Below are 19,480 nucleotides of genomic sequence, written 5' to 3' on the forward strand. Positions count from 1 at the left end.
GCCATCCTCTAAGCTCCAAAAAAGGGGACTTTTCTCCCTAGATCAGGATAGAGGCGGAATCAGCAAATCCCCGAGGATCAGCTGAGTGTGTGCACAGAGCCAATGGGTAGTGGAGGGTCTATGCAGGGCATCAGGGATAGTGTCTCCATGACTGGGGCCAGTGGTCACTTCTAGCTGGATCTTACCCACAGACACTCTGCAGGGAGCTGCTTCCCCTTCCCCCAGGCTGTGCGGCTGACCTTCCATCCCACCTTTCCTCCATCAGCTGCATCATATTTTCCACTGAAACAGGAAGGGATCTGGATGCAGGACACCAGCCATGTGGTGCTCACCCTCAGCAGGGGGATGGTGATTCATTTCAGGGGCAGCAAGTCTGCAATTTGCCCCTCCTGTCCCCGCCCTAAGTCCCTAGCAACAGGTCAGAACCATCTCCTCACTGAATGAACTCCTGCCCCTGAAGCCCTCTCCCTCCTCACCTCACACATGCTGCCTTGTCCCTCTGCAGCCAGGTCTGGGGACCACTGGCGATAGCTCTGGTTGGCTGGCATCTTCTTCAACCCTTGGACTCTCTTGCCCACAACGCTGCTCTTCTTGAGACCCTGAGGCCAGGCTGGTCGGTGGACTCAGTGTGAGCTTGTGGAGCTGGAAGGAAGATCCTGCAGCCTTCACTATGGGGTCTGGCCCAAGGGCTCCGCAGAGATTTCAAAAAACCTGGAAAGGCAGTGTCCATGTGGTCAATCATTCAGCATTCAGCATTCAACCCACAAGCGTTTCCTGGGGGCACCAAAGAATAGTTAACACTGGATAGTGTGTTCAGTAACCAACACCTGTGTAGGATGTGGACAATACTCATGTAAAAATGAATGAGAATTTTAATTCCAGCTCTTCTGCATTCTAGCTAGAATCTAGGGAAGTCACTTTAGTCTGAGTTTTTTCACTTTAAAACTGAGAATGAAAACACCCATCTCACAGGGCTATTAGAGTTAAATGACATGATACTTCAAAAGTACTCACTCTTATTTGGCACTGGGAAAACACATCCCATTGATATTAAATATTGCTGTTATTATAAGGTGCAAGGAATGTTTTGTTAGTACTTCATTTAATTTTCAAACTCATCATATGAACTAGGTATTACTTTTTCCTATTATTCTCTTTACCATCAGATAGAGCTGTTTGTAGCTATTAAGAAATTTGCCCCTGGTCAGGGAACTAAGATCCCACAAGCCACGTGGTGCAGCTATATATATATATATATATATATATATATATATATATATATATATAAATTACCCCAAGGTTACTTAGATTAGGGGAAGGACAGGGATTCAAACCCAGGTCTGCCTAACTCTAAAGTACATTTTCTTTAACTACTGGGCCATATGGTATTCTATATGAGTCACAACAAACATTATTTCTGTTGTGATAAGAATCACAACAAACATTATTTCTGTTTCTTGCTGCCTTTAAAGTGCTCTGGCTGAAGGGTGACCATATCACAAATGCATAAACCAGTATTTTGTATAATTCAGTGTACATTCTGGGAAATTTAGAGCCCACTCTCTTTTGCCAAAGATGGAAACATAAACTCTTTGTACCCTCTCTCCCAATTCCCATCTGGCCCTGAAAGTCAACATGTCTGCACAGGCTCCTAAATTGGTAACCTACACTGCTTGACAAAAACTGTGTCCCAAATGGTGCCATCAACTGGTTTCCTTAGGCTCTTCAAATAATCAACAACACAGGCAACACAACTTCAATAGAAAATCAACTATTAATCTGTTCAATGGGTCCAACCTGACTTCCTGTAGGACTCTATAACTCACAGCCCATATATAGAGTCAGTGACACTCATAAACCCCAAAATAGACCATCACATACTAAATCAAAGGTCCTGCAATTACCAATGTTCATAGGTCCCAATCAATGACTCCTATAGGGTTGCTAAAACTGACCCCCAAAGACCTGAAATCCAAGGCTTGCAATGACTCTTTTACCACCTCAGTGTCCCAATCAATAACTCTCATGGACTGATCAATGACTTCAAATCTCCAACTCTTATAAAACCTCAAAAATTTCTACAGAGGTCCCAATTACTTACCCACATATGTCTAATTATGTTTCTTCAAGGATTTCCCAAGATTATCACTCACTGATTCAACATGAATGCAGTCTATAGGCCCCAAATTATATAATCTTCAGTTCAGTTCAGTTTAGTTCAGTCGCTAAGTCGTGTCCGACTCTTTGCAACCCCATGCACTGCAGCATGCCAGGCCTCCCTGTCCATCACCAACTCCTGGAGTCCACCCAAACCCATGTCCATTGAGTCGGTGATGCCATCCAACCATCTCATCCTCTGTCGTCCCCTTCTCCTCTGCCCCCAATCTTCCCCAGCATCATGGTCTTTTCAAATGAGTCAGCTCTTCGCATCAGGTGGACAAAGTATTGGAGCTTCAGCTTCAGCATCAGTCCTTCCAATCAACACCCAGGACTGATCCCTTTAGGATGGACTGGTTGGATCTCCTTGCAGTCCAAGGGACTCTCAAGAGTCTTCTCCAACACCACAGTTCAAAAGCATCAATTCTTTGGTGCTTAACTTTCTTTATAGTCCAACTCTCACATCCATACATGACTACTTGAAAAACCATAGCCTTGACTAGATGGACCTTCGTTGGCAAAGTAATGTCTCTGCTTTTTAACATGCTGTCTAGGTTGGTCATAGCTTTTTTTTCGAGTGAGAGAGTCAATTCCTAGGCAGATTGATAAGATCTCCTAGGGGTCCCCAAGGAGGAGAAAGGGGCCTGGGGCTCTCAAAGTGGAGATAGGGCTCTGAAATTCTCAAGGAGGAGGAAAGGACAAACATCTTTTTTTCTCTACATTCCTTAGTCTTAGTCACATAATACATTTTTTCTTTAAGTATGAAACTGATGATTACACCACAAACAGCTCAGTTTAAACTCTGAGAAACTGTCCTCAGTCAGGATACAACAGCAGTGTATCCTGACTGAGGACAGTTTCTCCTTCCTGAAAACCTTCTGACTAATCCTGATATCTTACAGTGTAAATTATGGGACTGGGTCTGGTAAAATTTTCAAAGACTTGAGACATTCTTTTGATTTATTGTAATAATTAATTTAAAAGTATATAATTCCCTTGTTAACACTTGCAAGGGGTGGCATTCTCCATCCCCCTTCTGATGTTTATGTCAGAAGCTTTCTCTGTCCCTTTTCTTACTTTAATAAAACTCTGCTACACAAAAGCTCTTAAGAGATCAAGCCTGGTCCCTCGTCCCAAAGCTAAATCTTCTTCTTCGGAGATCACGAATTGGACATCGTTTACCATAAGCTATCACAAGGAGCAAGTGTCTTTTAATTTCATGGCTGCAGTCACCATCTGCAGTGATTTTGGAGCCCCCAAAAATAAAGCCTGTCACTGTTTCCATTGTTTCCCTATCTATTTGCCATGCAGTGATGGGACCAGATGCCATGATCTTCATTTTCTGAATGTTGAGCTTTAAGCCAACTTTTTCACTCTCCTCTTTCACTTTCATCAAGAGGCTCTTTAGTTCTTCTTCACTTTCTGCCATAAGGGTGGCATCATCTGCATATCTGAGGTTATCGATATTTCTCCTGGCAATCTTGATTCCAGCTTGTGCTTCATTCCCCCCAGCATTTTGCATGATGTACTCTGCATTTAAGTTAAATAAGCAGGGTGACAATACACAGCCTTGATGTACTCCTTTCCTGATTTGGAACCAGTCTGCTGTTCCATGTCCAGTTCTAACTGTTGCTTCTTGACCTGCATACAGATTTCTCAGGAGGCAGATCAGGTGGTCTGGTATTCCCATCTCTTTAAGAATTTTTCGCAGTTTGTTGTGATCCACACAGTCAAAGGCTTTGGCGTAGTCAATGAAGCAGATGTTTTTCTGGAACTCTCTTGCTTTTTTGATGATTGAACGGATGTTGGCAATTTGATCTCTGGTTCCTCTGCCTTTTCTAAATCCAGCTCAAACAACTGGAAGTTCTCGGTTCACGTACTGTTGAAACCTGGCTTGGAGAATTTTGAGTATTACTTTGCTAACGTGTGAGATGAATGTAATTGTGTGGTAGTTTGAGGATTCTTTGGCATTGCCTTTCTTTGGGATTGGAATGAAAACTGACCTTTTCCAGATAATCTTATTGGACTTTAACTCCATGACCCTCCCCCACAAAAATCCTTGCAATCCTTCACTTCCAGAGGAACCAAACCAACCCCAAATCTGGTTTGGCACTGAATTTAAAGGGTAAAAAGAAACTTTAAAATGCTGCCGGGGCGACTTTCCTGGTGGTCTATTGACTAAGACTCCATGCTCCCAATGCATGGAGCCTGGGTTCAATCCCTGGTCAGAGAACTAGATCCCACATGCTGGAACTAAGAGTTTACATGCTGCAACTAAAGATCCTGAATGCTACAACTAATACTGAAGACATCAGGTGCCACAACTAAGCCCCAGTGCAACCAAATAAATTTTAAAAATAAATAAATACATAAAAATAATATCACATGAAAAGCTTCCATTAAAAGAATAGTTGTAAAAAAAAAATGCTCCCAAGCAGAAACAACATGCTATTTACAATGGAAAGGGATCACAATGGCACTAGACTTATTTGCAACAATTAAAAAACATATTAGACAAAAAACATCTAAAAATTACTGAGAGAAAGGGACTGAGATTTAAGCATTTAAAACCCACTCACACTCAATACCATTCTTCTGTCAGAGCAAAACACAATTTTAGACATACAAACATTTACAGTATTATATGGCAATATTAGCATCTTAGGAGAATACTCAAGGGAATAGTATAAACAATTACAAAGTAAATAGTAATAGAAAACTCAAAATTGGAGGAATGCACTTTTGAGAAATGATTATTGCAATTGATATATACTTATAGCTGAGTAAAGAAAAATAATGTAATTGGGCATTTGGAACAAATAACACTGTTACTTTGTGGCTCAGCTGGTAAAGAATCTGCCTGCAATGCAGGAGACCTGGGTTCGATCCCTGGGTTGGAAAGATCCCCTGGAGAAGGGAAAGGCTACCCACTCCAGTACTTTGGCCTGGAGAATTCCATGGACTGTATAGTCCATGGAGTCACAAAAAGTCGGACACAACTGAATGACTTTCACTTCATTATTATTAAGTGGAAAAAAATTTAAATAACCTATCCAAGGTCACACAGATTCTAAGTCTTACTCCAGAGCCTGTTCTCTTAATCATTATGTTATGATGACATCCATCTGTATGGATGTGAGAAAGCAAAAGTGAAGTCGCTCAGTTGTGTCCGACTCTTTGCAATGCCATGGACTGTAGCCTACCAGGCTCTTCCATCCATGAGATTTTCCAGGCAAGAGTACTGGAGTGGGTTGCTATTTCCTTCTCCAACAGATGTGAGAGTTGGACCATAAAGAAGGCTGAGTGCTAAAGCATTGATGCTTTCAAACTGTGGTGATAGAAAAGACTCTTGAGAGTCCCTTGGACAGCAAGGAGATCAAACCAGTAAATCCTAAAGGAAATCAATCCTGAAATATTCATTGGAAGGATTGATGCTGAAGCAGAAGCTCCAATACTTTGGTCACCTGATGCAAACAGCCGACTCATTGGAAAAGACCCTGATGTTTGGAAAGACTAAAAGCAAAAGGAGAATGGGTTGGCAGAGGATAAGATGGTTAGATAGCATCACCGACTCAATGGACATGAACTTGAGCAAACTCCGGGAGATAATGCAGAACAGAGGAGCCTGATGCTACAGTCCATGGGATCACAAACAGTCGGATACAAATTAGTGACCGAACAAAAACAACAACAAATGCTGAAAACTATAAAATGCTGATGAGGCAAATCAACAAAGATCTAAATAAATGTATAGATACTGTGTCTGTGGCATGGTAAAAATACCAATTCTCCAGATTTAATACAATTTCTACCAAAATCTCAGCAAGAATTTTTTGTAGATATAGGCAAAATTATTCTAAAATCTGTGTGAAAAGACAAAGGATATACAATAGAGAATAGTTAAAGCAATTCTGACAAAGAATCAAGTGGGAAAAATCAACATACCTGATTTCATACTTTTTATTTACCCCAGGTGGCACTAGTGGTAAAGTGTCTGACTGCCAATACAGAAGACTTAATAGACGTGGGTTTGATCTCTGGGTTGGGAAGATTCCCTGGAGGAGGACACAGCAACCCACTACAGTATTCTTGCATGGAAAATCCTATGGACAGAGGAGCCTGGCCGGCTACATTCCATAGGGTGGCAAAGAGACGGATACGACTGAAGCAACATAGGACCCACACATAGGAATCAAGACAATGAGGTATAGATGAATGGATAGGCACACAGATCAATGGAACAGCATCAGTTCAATTCAATTCAGTTCAGTTCAGTTGCTCCATTGTGTCTGACGCTTTGCAACCTCATGGACTGCAGCACACCAGGCCTCCCTGTCCATCACCAACTCCCAGAGTTTACTCAAACTCATGTCCATTGAGTCAGTGATGCCATCCAACCATCTCATTCTCTGTTGTCCCCTTCTCCTCCCACCTTCAATCTTTCCCAGGATCAGGGTCTTTTCCAGTGAGTCAGTTCTTCCCATCAGGTGGCCAAAGTGTTGGAGTTTCAGCTTTAGCATCAGTCCTTCCAATGAATATTCAGGACTGATTTCCTTTAGGATGGACTGGTTGGAGTCCAAGGGGCCTCAAGAGTCTTCTCTAACACCACAGTTCAAAAGTATCAAATCTTCAGCACTAAGCTTTCTTTATAGTCCAACTCTCACATCCATACATGACGACTGGAAAAACAATAGCTTTGACTAGACGGACCTTTGTTGGCAAAGTAATGTCTCTGCTTTTTGATATGTTGTCTATGTTGGTCATAACTTTTCTTCCAAGGAGTAAGTGTCTTTTAATTTCATGGTTTCAGTCACCATATGCAGTGATTTTGGAGCCCCCCAAAATAAAGCCTGTCACTGTCTCCCCATCTATTTGCCATGAAGTGATGGGACCTGATGCCATGATCTTAGTTTTCTGAATGTTGAGCTTTAAGCCAACTTTTTCACTCTCCTCTTTCACTTTCATCAAGAGGCTCTTTAGTTTTTCTTCACTTTCTGCCATAAGGGTGGCGTCATCTGCATATCTGAGGTTATTGCTATTTCTCCCAGCAATCTTGATTCCAGCTTGTGCTTCTTCCAGCCCAGCGTTTCTCATGATGTACTCTGCATATAAGTTAAATAAGCAGGGTGACAGTATACAGCCCTGATGTACTCCTTTCCCTATTTGGTACCAGCCTGTTGTTCCATGTCCAGTTCTACCTGTTGCTTCCTGCCCTGCATACAGATTTCTCAAGAGGCAGGTCAGGTAGTCTGGTATTCCCATCTCTTTAATAATTTTCTACAGTTTGTGATTATCCACACAGTCAAAGGCTTTGGCGTAGTCAATGAAGCAGATGTTTTTCTGGAACTCTCTTGCTTTTTTGATGATCCAGCGGATGTTGGCAATTTGATCTCTGGTTCCTCTGCCTTTTCTAAATCCAGCTTGAACATCTGGAAGTTCTCGGTTCACGTACTGTTGAAGCTTGGCTTGGAGAATTTTGAGCATTACTTTACAAGTGAGTGAGATGAGTGCAATTGTGCAGTAGTTTGAGGATTCTTTGGCATTGCCTTTCTTTGGAACTGGAATGAAAACTGACCTTTTCCAGTCCTGTGGCCACAGATAAGTTTACCAAATTTGCTGGCATATTGAGTGCAGCACTTTCACAGCATCATCTTTTAGGATTTGAAATAGCTCAACTGGAATTCCATCACCTCCACTAGCTTTGTTCATAGTGATGCTTCCTAAGGCCCACTTGACTTTGCATTCCAGGATGTCTGGCTCTAGGTGAGTGATCACACCATGGTGGTTATCTGGGTCATGAAGATCTTTTTTGTTCAGTTCTTCTGTGCATTCTTGCCACCTCTTCTTAATTTCTTCTGCTTCTGTTAGGTCCATACCATTTCTGTCTTTTATTGTGCCCATTTCTGCATGAAATATTCCCTTGGTATCTCTAATTTTCTTGAAGAGATCTCTAGTCTTTCCCATTCTATTGTTTTCCTCTATTTCTTTGCACTGATCACCGAGGAAGGCTTTCTTATCTTTCCTTGCTATTCTTTGGAACTCTCCATTCAAATGGGTATATCTTTCCTTTTCTCCTTTGCTTTTTGCTTCTCTTCTTTTCACAGTTATTTGTAAGGCCTTCTCAGACAGCCATTTTCCCGCTGCTCCAGGGCCTACCATCTTGCTGAGGTTTCTCTGATCTTGGGCGTGGGATATCTCCTCATAGCCGCTTGAGCGAAGCACATGGAACAGAATAGAGGACACATATATCGCCTCCTACAAATACAGTCATGTAAATTTTTTTACAAAGATACAAAAGCAATTCAATATCTTTTCAACAAATGGTGCTAGAGTAATTGGATATTCACAAGCAAAAAACAAACAACAAGACATAAACATAACAAACAAAATAAACCCAAATTAATCTCATTCTAATTGTTACACTGGGGTTTCCATAGTGGCTCAGCAGTGAAGAATCTGCCTGCAATGCAGGAGATGCTGGTTCGATCCCTGGGTAGGGAAGATCCCTTGAAGGATGGCATGGCAATCCACTCCAGTATTCTTGCCTGGAGAATCCCATGGATGGAGGAGCCTGGTGGGCTACAGTCCATAGGGTTGCAAAGAGTTGGTCAGATATGACTGAAGCAATTGAGCATGAGAATGCATAAAAAATTAGCTCAAAATGGATCATAGATTTCTGTGTAAAATGTAAAACTGTTGGAAAGAAACAGAAGAGAAAATTGTCAGGACTCAGGGCTTAGTGAAGAGTTCTTAGTATGACACCAAAAACATGACTTTTTAAAAAGAAAAAAATAGGTAAGTTTATCAAAATTAAAAATTGTAGCTCTGCAAAAGACACTCTTAAGAGGATGAAATGACAAGCTGCATACTGAGAGAAAATATTCACAAACCCCTTATTTGACAAAAGACTAATATTTATAACATATAAAGAACTAAATGGACAAAAGACATGAAGAGACATTTCACCAAAGAGAATATGTGGTGGGCAAATAAGCACATGAGAATATGTTCAACATCCACAGACAAGCGTATCCTAACATTTATATGGAAAGACAAGACCCCTAGAATAGCTAAACCAGTCTCTGTTTTTTTGGCCATGCCATGTGGCAAGCAGGATCTTAGTTCCCCAACCAGGAATTGAACCCACACCTTCTGCAGTAGACTTCAGAGTCCAGTGGACCCAGAGCTAAACCAGTCTTAACTAAGAAGAATAAAGTGGAAGAATCATCCTAATAAATATTAAAAGTTTACTACATGGATATATTAATCAAAACTGATTTGGGCAGAGGGACAGACACATATCAATGGAACAGAACAGAGGATTCAGAAATAGCCCCACGTAAGTATGACCAACTGATTTTTTTTTTTACAAACATGTAAAACAACTCAATGGTGCTAGAACAATTGTACATCCAGAGCAACCTTCCAGGTTGAATATAGATGTTCTGTGAGGAAGGCATGTCCAGAGAGGGCATGGAAGCTCTGTACCTCTCCTCCCATAAGTTGCCCTGTGGATCCCTTCCATCTGGCTGTTTCTGAGTTGTATCTTAATAATAAACTGGTAAACAGTGTTTTCTTGATATCTGAGCTATTCTAGTAATTACTAAACCTGAGGAAGAGGTCCTGGGAACTCCCAATTTATAGCCAGTAAATCAGAAGTATGGGTGGCCTGGGACTTGCAGTGACTGGCATCTGAAGTGGGGGCACTGGGATTGAGCCCTTTAATTTATGGGATCTGATGCTAACTCCAGATGGTTGTTGTTTAGTTGCTAAGTCATGTTTGACTCTGAGACCCCATGGACTGTAGCCCACCAGGCTTCTCTGCCCATGGGATTTCCCTGGCAAGAATACTGGTAGGCAGTGTCAAAATAGAAAGATGGTAACAATAACCCTATATGCGAGACAGCAAAAGAGACACAGATGTATAGAACAGTCTTTTGGACTCTGTGGGAGAAGGCGAGGGTGGGGTGATTTGAGAGAATAGCATTGAAACACGTATATTATCATATGTGAAACAGATCGCCAGTCCAGGTTCGATGCATGAGACAGGGTGCTCAGGGCTGGTGCACTGGGATGAGCCAGAGGGATAGGATGGGGAGGGGCGTGGAGGTGGGGGCTCAGGATGGGGAACACACGTATATCCATGGCTGACTCATGTTAATGTATGGCAAAACCACTATAATATTGTAAACTAATAAGCTTCCAATTAAAATAAATAAGTTTAAAAAATTGAGTTGTTGGACATTCAGTTGGTGTCAGAGAATCAGAGAATGGACACCAAAAGCATAATCCATAAAAGGAAACACTGATAAACTGGGTCTTGTCAAAAATTTAAAAACCTTTGCTCTGAAAAAGACCAGAGGATGGGAAAGATGAAGAGAATGAAAAGACAAGCTACGGACTATGAACAATACGTGAAGATAACATATCTGACAAAAGACTGGTATGTAGAATATATAAAACACTCTCAAAACTCAACAGTAAAATCATCCAAACAATTCAATTAGAAAATACTAACAGACATTTCACCAAAGAGGATACATAGGTGGCAAATAAGCATATGAAATAGTTCCCCTATTATCTACCAGGGAAATACAAATGAAAACTACAATGAGATATCACTACACATATATCAGAATAGCTAAAATAAATACTGACAATGAAAAATGCTGGTGAGGATGCAGAATAACTGGATCTCTCCTACCTAGCTGAAAAAATGTCTAAAGTTTATATACTATGTGATTTGATCAATATAACAATTTTGAAGTGACAAAATTTTAGACATGGAGAACAGATCAGTGGTTTCCAAGGGTTAGTAGAGACAAGAGGTGAACAGTGTGGTTATAAAAGTGCAAGGCTAGGGATCAATGTGATATTGGAACCATTCAGTATTTTGACTATGGTGATGGATACACAAAGCTTCACAGGTGATAAAATTGTATGAAACTTAGTACACACATATATGTATGAGAAGACTGAGGAAATCTGACGAAGATGGTTGAATTGTATTAGGATCACAATTCTGGTTGGTATATTATACTTTAATTTTGTAAAATGTCACAACTGAGCAAAGTGCACAAGGGATCACTTTGCATTATTTTTTTTACAACTGCATGTGAATCCACAGTTATCTCAAAATATATTTCAATTAAAAAATGTTTAAATGATGTTCAATGTCACTGTTCAAAAAATTGTTCAAAGCTTTTGTAATCAAAGGAAACCACTGACAAAATGAAAAGACAACCTACTGAATGGGAGAAAACATTTGCAAATGATATGACTGATAAGAAATATCCAACATATTATATATAAACAGCTCATACAACTCAATATCAAAAAACAAACAACCCAATTTAAAAATGGGCAGAAATGATACTGTGTATAGTACCAAATCCTATATATGCTGTATCTCTTATACACATGCATACCTATGATAAAATTAATTTATGATTTGGGTACAATAAGAGATTAACAACAACTAATAATAAAATAGAACAATTATAACAATATATTGGGACAAAAGTTAGGTAAATGTGGCCTCTCTCTCTTAATATATCTTACTGAATGGAAACGCAGATATAAAGAACAGACCTGTGGACACAGTGCGGGGAGGAGAGGATAGGAGGAATTGAGAGAGTAGCACTGACGTACATACACTACCACGTGTATATAGCTAGCTAGTGGAAGCTGCTTTATAACACAGGGAGCCCAGCTGGGTGCTCTGTGAAGATCTAGAGGGGTGGGATCCGGTGGGGGAGGCTCAAGAGGGAGGGGGTAATATATATGCATGATTATGGCTAATTCACATTGTTGTACAGCAGAAACCAACACAACACTGTTAAGTAATTACCTTCCAATTAAAAACACACAGAAAAAATGGGCAGAACTAAATAGACATTTTTCCAAAGAAGAAATGAAGATGGTCAACAGGAACATGAAAAGATGCTCAGCATCATTAGTCATCAGGGAAATTCAAATCAAAACCACAATGACATATCACCACACACCTGTCAGAACGGCTATGATCAAAAAGCCTACAAATAACAAATGTTGGCAAGGATGTGGAGAAAAGGGAACCCTTGTGCACTGTGATGGGAATGCAAATTGGTACAGCCACTGTGGAAAACAGTATAGAGGTTTCTCAAAAAGCTAAAAATAGAACTACCATATGACCCAGCAATCCCACTCACCATCACTTTACTTAGAGAATATTGGCTTAAACAACAAATATTTATTTCTTACAATTCTGGAGGCTGGGAAATCCAAGCTCAAATGTCAGCAGATTTGGTGTCTGGTGAGAACCTGCTTCCTGATTCATAGACAGCCATCTTCTTGTGTCTTCACATGGCAAAAGGTGGAAAGGAGCTCTCTGAGGTTTCTTTTATAAGGACACTAATCCCATTCATGAGGGCTCTACCCTCATGACCTAATCACCTCCCAAAGGCCTTACCTCTTAATACTATCACACTGGGATTTAGGGGTTCAAGGTGTGAATTTGGGTGGGACGGGGCACATAAACATGCAGTCCATTGCACACATCAAAAGATTCTCAATGTTCATTAGGGAAATAGAAATAAAAACCACAATGAGACACCACTTCACAATCATTAAGATGGCTAGAATTAAAAAAAAGAAACAGACAATAACAAAGTGTTAAAAATGACACATTAAAACCTTCATATATCGCTGGTAGCATGTAAAATGGTGCAACTATTTTGAAAAACAGTTTGGCAGTTCTTTAAAGGTACCATATGACCTAGCAATTCCACTTCCATGAGAAATGAAAATATACAAACTTGTGTACAAGTTTTTGTACACAAATGTTCATGGCAGCATTATTCATAGTAGTCAAAAAGCAAAAACAACACAAGTGTCTATCAATTGATGAATGGATAAACAAAATGAGGTATATCAACACAAAGGAATATTATTCAGTAATAAAGAATGAAGTACTGATACATGGTATAGCATGGATGAATCTTGAAAACATTCTAAGTGAAAAAAGATAGCCACTGAAGAGCATATATTGTTTGATTCCATATATATGAAAGGTCTAAAATAGGCAAATTTATAGAGACAGAAAATAAATCAGTGGCTGCTTGCAGCTGGAGGTATGGGGTGGGAATGTGGAATCAGTACAATGTTTCCTTTTGGGGGTGATGAAATGTTCTAAAATTGGATTATGAGGGTGATTTGCACAACTTGAACATACTAACAACCACTGAATTGTAAACTTTAAATGTTGAAGTTTGTGGAAGGTGAATTATATCAATAAAGCTGTTAGAAAAAGAAAAGATCATGTAGTTAGTAAGTGGCCATGCAGGATTTCAAATCCAGTATCTGGAAAGGGGAAGGTATTTAACAAACATTTGTTGAATGAATGAATGAATGAATATCCTTCACTTCCAAATTAGCAACAAGATAGAGGTTCTCTCTCTATCAAGTATCATTCAACATTGTTCTGAAAGCTCTAGCTAATGCAATAGAAAATGAAGTAATCAGAAAAAAATATTTGAAAGGAAGAGAGAGAGAATCATTGTTAATTGAACGTGACATGATATTATATCTAGAAAAACTAAGAGACCATAAAAGGCAACTATAATTCACATGAGAATGTGATAACTGGATTGGATAAGAAATACCATACAAAAAAGAAAAAAATTTAAATCAATATTTTTCCCCCATGGAAATGGAGAAATGTGCTATTTATTGTGATGGTGAAATCAAGTGTAAAATATCTAAGAATGAACTTTAAAAAAAGGTCCTAAATCTGTAAGAAGAAAACTATAAAATATAGTTTTAATGGTTTCTTTTGAAGTAAAATAAAGTGGTTTTTAACATTCATATGAAAGAATAAATGCTAAAAAATATTAAAGAAAACAACCAAAGAAAGGAAGAGTGAGGGGATTAGCACTATGAAATATTAAAAGTATTCCTAAAGTCACAACAGTTTTTTGAAAGGGAGTAGGTACACATACAGAAGAAAAAATTGAGTTCAGAAATAGAACATTTGGGAATTTATGTGACAAAAGTGGCATTTAACTGAGTTTGAAAAGGGTATTCATTTAATGATTGGTGCTTTCCAATTTTCTAACCAAATGGAAAATACAAACTTTAATCTCATCTCATACCACACACCAGAATTTTCCAGTTGGATTAAAATTTAACCCTTAAACAATGAAAATTTAAATTTAAGTCATATATTTACTTAAGCACCAAATCAGGGAGAACTCACTAGGCAAGACACGATATTTAGAACTTGTAAAGGAAAATTAATCAGATGACTATTTTTCTAATTATATATGAAGACATTTTCAAAAATCAAGATATAAAGAGAGATAAAGGGGAAAATTACAATGAATGACAGAAGGTTAATATCCATAAATTAGTGAGAAAGACAAACTACATAAAGGAAAAAAAGAGCAGAGGATATAAAAAATTTTTAAATACATTTCAGTGGTCAATAAATAGGAGATGTTCGGCCACCAGTTGTCAGGAAGATGCACATCAAAGTAAACTACATACTGTTTTGTTTGGCCCTCAGAGCAGAAATTAAAAAAGCAGCAACAATCAGTACGGGAGATGATTTTGGAGTGAGCCCTTTTATATGCTGCTAGTGGGAGATGTACTTTTACAAAAGTTTTGGAAAATAATTTAACTGAAATTTCAATACATACCATCCACTTTAAGGAACATCCATTCCTGCACCTAATGATCACTCAGACGACAGTCTCTGGCTATAATTTAGAAATCAATAACAAAAATTTCAACTTTGGGGGAAATCAAAATCTCATACCTAAATAACTAAGGGATCAGAGAGAAAACCACAACAGAAATTAGAAAACATTATTAATAAACTATGGTGGAAGTGTTACATATAAAAACTTGTGACATGAAACTAAAGTGTTCTTAGAGAAAAATTCATGGACTTAATGCCTATACTAAAAATTATGGAATATTAATTGAGATAAGGATTCAATTTAGGAATTAAAAAATAGGAATAAAAGAAAAAAATCTAAAGAAAAGAGATAATGAAATCAAGGGCAGAAACTAATGACACAGGAAACAAAGATACAGGAGGACCGAGAAGGTCAAAAGTAGGTTTTGGAAACAATCACATCTCAATTCTAAAACCACTGATCACAGCATGTGGTTAATAGGCCCCTCTATCACTATCCACAGTCCCAAATAAATGTATCATTCATCCCACAGAGCCCCATCACTCACACCACAGAAACCTTGACCATCCACCCAATAAACCCAACCATATACCTTATAGACCCTGCAACACTCATCCCACGGCCCTCATCACTCACCTCAAAAACTCTCTCACTCGCTCATTCTCCAATCCTCACCTCACAGGCTCTCTACCATGCACTCTACAGACCACCCATTACTCTCCAAAAGATCCTCATCACTCACATCACTGAACCTCATCATTTACCTCACAGACAGCTCCATCACATAACCTCAGTAATCCCCATGACGCCTGACAGAACGCCCATGATTCGCTACACAGGACCTCCAAGCACTAACCTCACAGAGCTCGAATCACATCTCTGACATCGGATCACTCACACTATAGTCCCCATTCCTTACTCCACTTACCCCTGATCACTCACTCCATAGACTTGCACTGCTTATCCCACAGACCCAGTCACTTACCCCATCAGTGGCCTCTAAGGAGGCTCATCACTCACCCTACAGACTCCTCATCGCTCACCTCATCAATGCCCCATGCTCACCCTATAGACTGTATCACTGACCGCACAGATTCGCCAAAATTCAGCACACAGACTGCTTATTACTTTCCCTACTGCCTCCATCATTCACCCACAAACCCCTGTGTCGCTCTATGCACCACCTCACAGACTCCAGAGAAGCCCCATTACTCACCCCACAGAGTACCATCACTGAGCAAGAAAGCCATGTCCTAACGCCCCCATAATTATGTCAATGCTTTACTGCTGCTAAATCGCCATCTCAATTAAACTCAGCCCCAGAGCCCAAAGTGTTGGAACTGCCTCTGCGGGACGCTGACGTTTCTGGATTTCACACTGCACATGCTCAGTGTCGACGCCGAAGCCGCCGTCCACCCCAATTACACCCGGTGCACTCACGAGGTGTCAGTGCGTGCGCGTGTCTGTGTGTGTCAGAGGAGAGGCGGGCTTTCCAATTTTCTTTAGTGACTTTGTCAGACCACTAACATGGCTGTCCTCTTGGGAGTGTCTCTCCGGGAGTCGCCATCTTGGGAGGGTGGGCATCTCTGCGGCTGCGGAACCAGCGGTCCCTCCTCAGACCTGCCTCGGCGGGGTTTCCTGGGAGCCGATCCGGCCCAGCAGGTCGGGCTGCGGCTCCCAGACTCTTCCCTCCTGCGCCGCATCCTCCGCCGTTACCCCAAGCGTAGGCCTGGTGTCTTCCCTTCTTTGCGTCCCGGGGCCCCGCCCTCCGGCCGTATCCCCAGGGACCGAGGCATCTTCACACGTAGTAACTCCCCTTGCCCCCTTCCCTATCCTAGCTAGAAAGACACCTCCAAGCCACTGGCCTGACACTGGCGCCCCCTCCCCAGCCCCCACCCCCGCTCCACTTCCCCAGGTGCGGAAAGGCCCCTGATCCGTGCAGGCGGCTCGCGGCGGCAGAGCCCCGGGCGCCGCTGGGTGCCCACCTGACGGCGCCTCTGTCCACCCGTCGGCTGGGGGCATCGCCCTGCTCTGGCTGTCACCGACCCTGGGTATTTGCCACGGGGGGAATAGTACGTGTCAAATTTAGGCCAGGAAGCGGAAGTCGCCCGCAGCGAGAGTTTAACCACTGTGGGCGCGGGGAGCTGAGGTGGTTGAGCGCCAGAAACCAAGTATCTGTGCACGCGGCAGTGGTGTGGGGGGGGGGGGGGGGGGCTTGTGACATCAGTAATGGGACATGTCATCCATTAAAACAAGAAAAAACTCGAGTACTCAGGCTTCCCTATTTGCTTATATAAGCATGAAGGCTAAAGCTCTCTTCTGAATAGCCAAGGTTTCAAGGTTTTTTTCTTTTTTTTTTTTTTTTTAAGATTTATTTATTTAATATTGGACTGCGCTGGTTTTCTTCCTTGCTGCTGCGGGTTTTCTCTAGTTGTGGCGTGTCGGCTTTTTGCGGTGGCTTCTCTGGGAGCCCGGGCTCTAGGCACCAGGCTTCAGTAGTCACGGAGCTTTGGCTCAATAGTGGCACAGGGGCTTGGTTGCTCCTCAGCATGTAGGACCTTGGAGCCGGTTTCCGCTGCATTGGCAGGTAGATTATTAACCACTAGACCACCAGGAAAGCCCCAAGTTCCAAGTTTTGATTTGATACATTTTCATTAGTATTCAGTTTCAAGTGCTAATTTGTAACTGTTTCCCCCTTTTGACCCAAGGATTATTTAGAAATCCAGTGTCAAACTTGCAAAACTTCTCCAAGACTCAAACTTGCCTTGAGCCTCAAGCATGGGACCCAGTTTTCGGCAATGTTTGATTACTTGATGGAAAAGACTGTATTTTCCAGCTGTTGGGTTTAGCATATGTGTTTATTGGTTTGAGCTTGTTAGTGTGTGTGTTAGTTGTGAAATGAAAAATCTCCTGCCATATTAATAAACAAGAAATGTTGAAGGAGGAAAGAGAACAGGCTCCATCTTGGGCCGGACTGTGGACTTTGAGTTATATGCCCAGTATCTATGGAAATAACATACAACTAGAAAACCAGACCCCGGGGGTGGAAGAGCCCCAGGGCTCCTACCTAGACTCTCTGTCAGCTAAAAGAATACCCTAATTATTTGTGTAACCAAATAGAATCATAAATTCTATTATGCTTGTGGGGGTATGACCACAGGCCTATTGATAATTGTCCACTGTTAACTACCTATGCTTAAGGCATACGAATCACTAGTTAACATTGTATCTTTCTTTTCATTTGTTCAGACTAGTTTCGGAGAATTTGAGGAGGTGGGTTTGAACATGTACACTTAGGGTGTATAAGGTTTTCACAAAAACTAGTTGGGGTCCTTGGCTAAGAGGACACTCAGCCTTGGGCCCGCCAGTGTAATAAATTGCACTCCACTATCTGCATTGTCCTTCTGAGTGAGTTTGTTTCCAGGAATGCGAGGCTACAACAATGTCACTGCTGCTGCTGCTGCTAAGTTGCTTCAGTCGTGTCCGACTCTGTGCGACCCCATAGATGGCATCCCACCAGGCTCTGACATCCTCGGGATTCTCCAGGCAAGAACACTGGAGTGGGTTGCCATTTCCTTCTCCAATGCATGAAAGTGAAAAGTGAAAGTGAAGTCACTCAGTCGTGTCCGACTCTTAGCGACCCCATGGACTGCAGCCTACCAGGCTCCTCCATCCATGGGATTTTCCAGGCAAGAGTACTGGAGTGGGGTGCCACTGCCTTCTACAATGTCAGAGCCATCAGCTATTTCTGGCCTCCAAATGTGAATGATCGCTCCCAAAACTGCCATCCAGTGGGCGTTGCCACCCCCCATAGTGATTGCTGAGGAGCTGGAGAAATACAAGAGGCAAGGTGAACAAGGAAACAGATTGGCCCCAAATAGCTGAGGTGCACGTGAAAGGAATGAATTCGGTGAGCCCAGAAGCTTGCATCTTCCCATACATAGAAGGCTAAATTCCTTAACTTGATACCTGATATGTGGTGTTCAGACTATCTGCTCACTTTGTTGCAAACTTGCATATAGCCTGACTTCCTTTCTTGCCTCCTTGGAGCAGTTTTCTCGGAGCTACTGAGATGCTGTCTCCCTGGCTCAGAGTCCTAAACATTCCCACCAAACAAAATAACCCTCTACTTTCAGATTGTGACTATACTTTTTTAGTCGACATGGTGTTAGTTGCTCAGTCGTGTCCAACTCTATACGACCTCATGGACTGTGCAGCCTGCCAGGCTCCTCTGTCAATGGAATTCTCCAGGCAAGGATACTGGAATTGCCAAATGGATACTGGAGTAGCCATTTCCTTCTCCAGGGGATCTTCTTGACACAGGGATTGAACCGGTGTCTCCTGTGTCTCCTGCATTGGCAGGTAGATTCTTTACCACTAGCACCACCAGGGAAGCCCTTGAGCTATTTAAAATATGTATGTTCTTCCTGATGATTTTCTTCTGCTTGCTCTCTGAGTTAGTGAGAGAGATCTCCCACTGTACTGGTAAGTCAGATTTTCATTGCACCAGTCAATTTTTGCTTCCTGTATTTTGAAGTTTTACTATTAAATCCAAGGGTATTGTGTTGTTGAATAGATACAGCCAAATCACTTCCCCAAAATATTTTAGCATTTCCTACTCCCACCAGCACAGTATGAGTCCA

The 19,480-nt window shown here is 41.3% G+C and overlaps 1 protein-coding gene across 1 annotated transcript in view; it reads right to left on the minus strand.

The window, feature by feature from the left end:
* The window catches only part of ZNF41 (zinc finger protein 41), a 47,472-nt gene extending 31,330 nt beyond the window's left edge, over nucleotides 1-16,142 (minus strand). Inside the window, exons 1-2 of the mRNA XM_052662698.1 lie at nucleotides 16,054-16,142; nucleotides 477-711 (exon numbers count right to left, since the gene is read on the minus strand). Of these exons, the coding sequence (XP_052518658.1) occupies nucleotides 477-548 (72 nt within the window). The 5' untranslated portion in view covers nucleotides 549-711; nucleotides 16,054-16,142. The remainder of the gene's footprint in view (nucleotides 1-476; nucleotides 712-16,053) is intronic.
* Between the last annotated feature and the right edge of the window lie 3,338 nt (nucleotides 16,143-19,480).

The sequence above is a fragment of the Budorcas taxicolor genome, chromosome X (assembly GCF_023091745.1).
Source record: "Budorcas taxicolor isolate Tak-1 chromosome X, Takin1.1, whole genome shotgun sequence".
Classification (NCBI taxonomy): Eukaryota; Metazoa; Chordata; class Mammalia; order Artiodactyla; family Bovidae; genus Budorcas; species Budorcas taxicolor.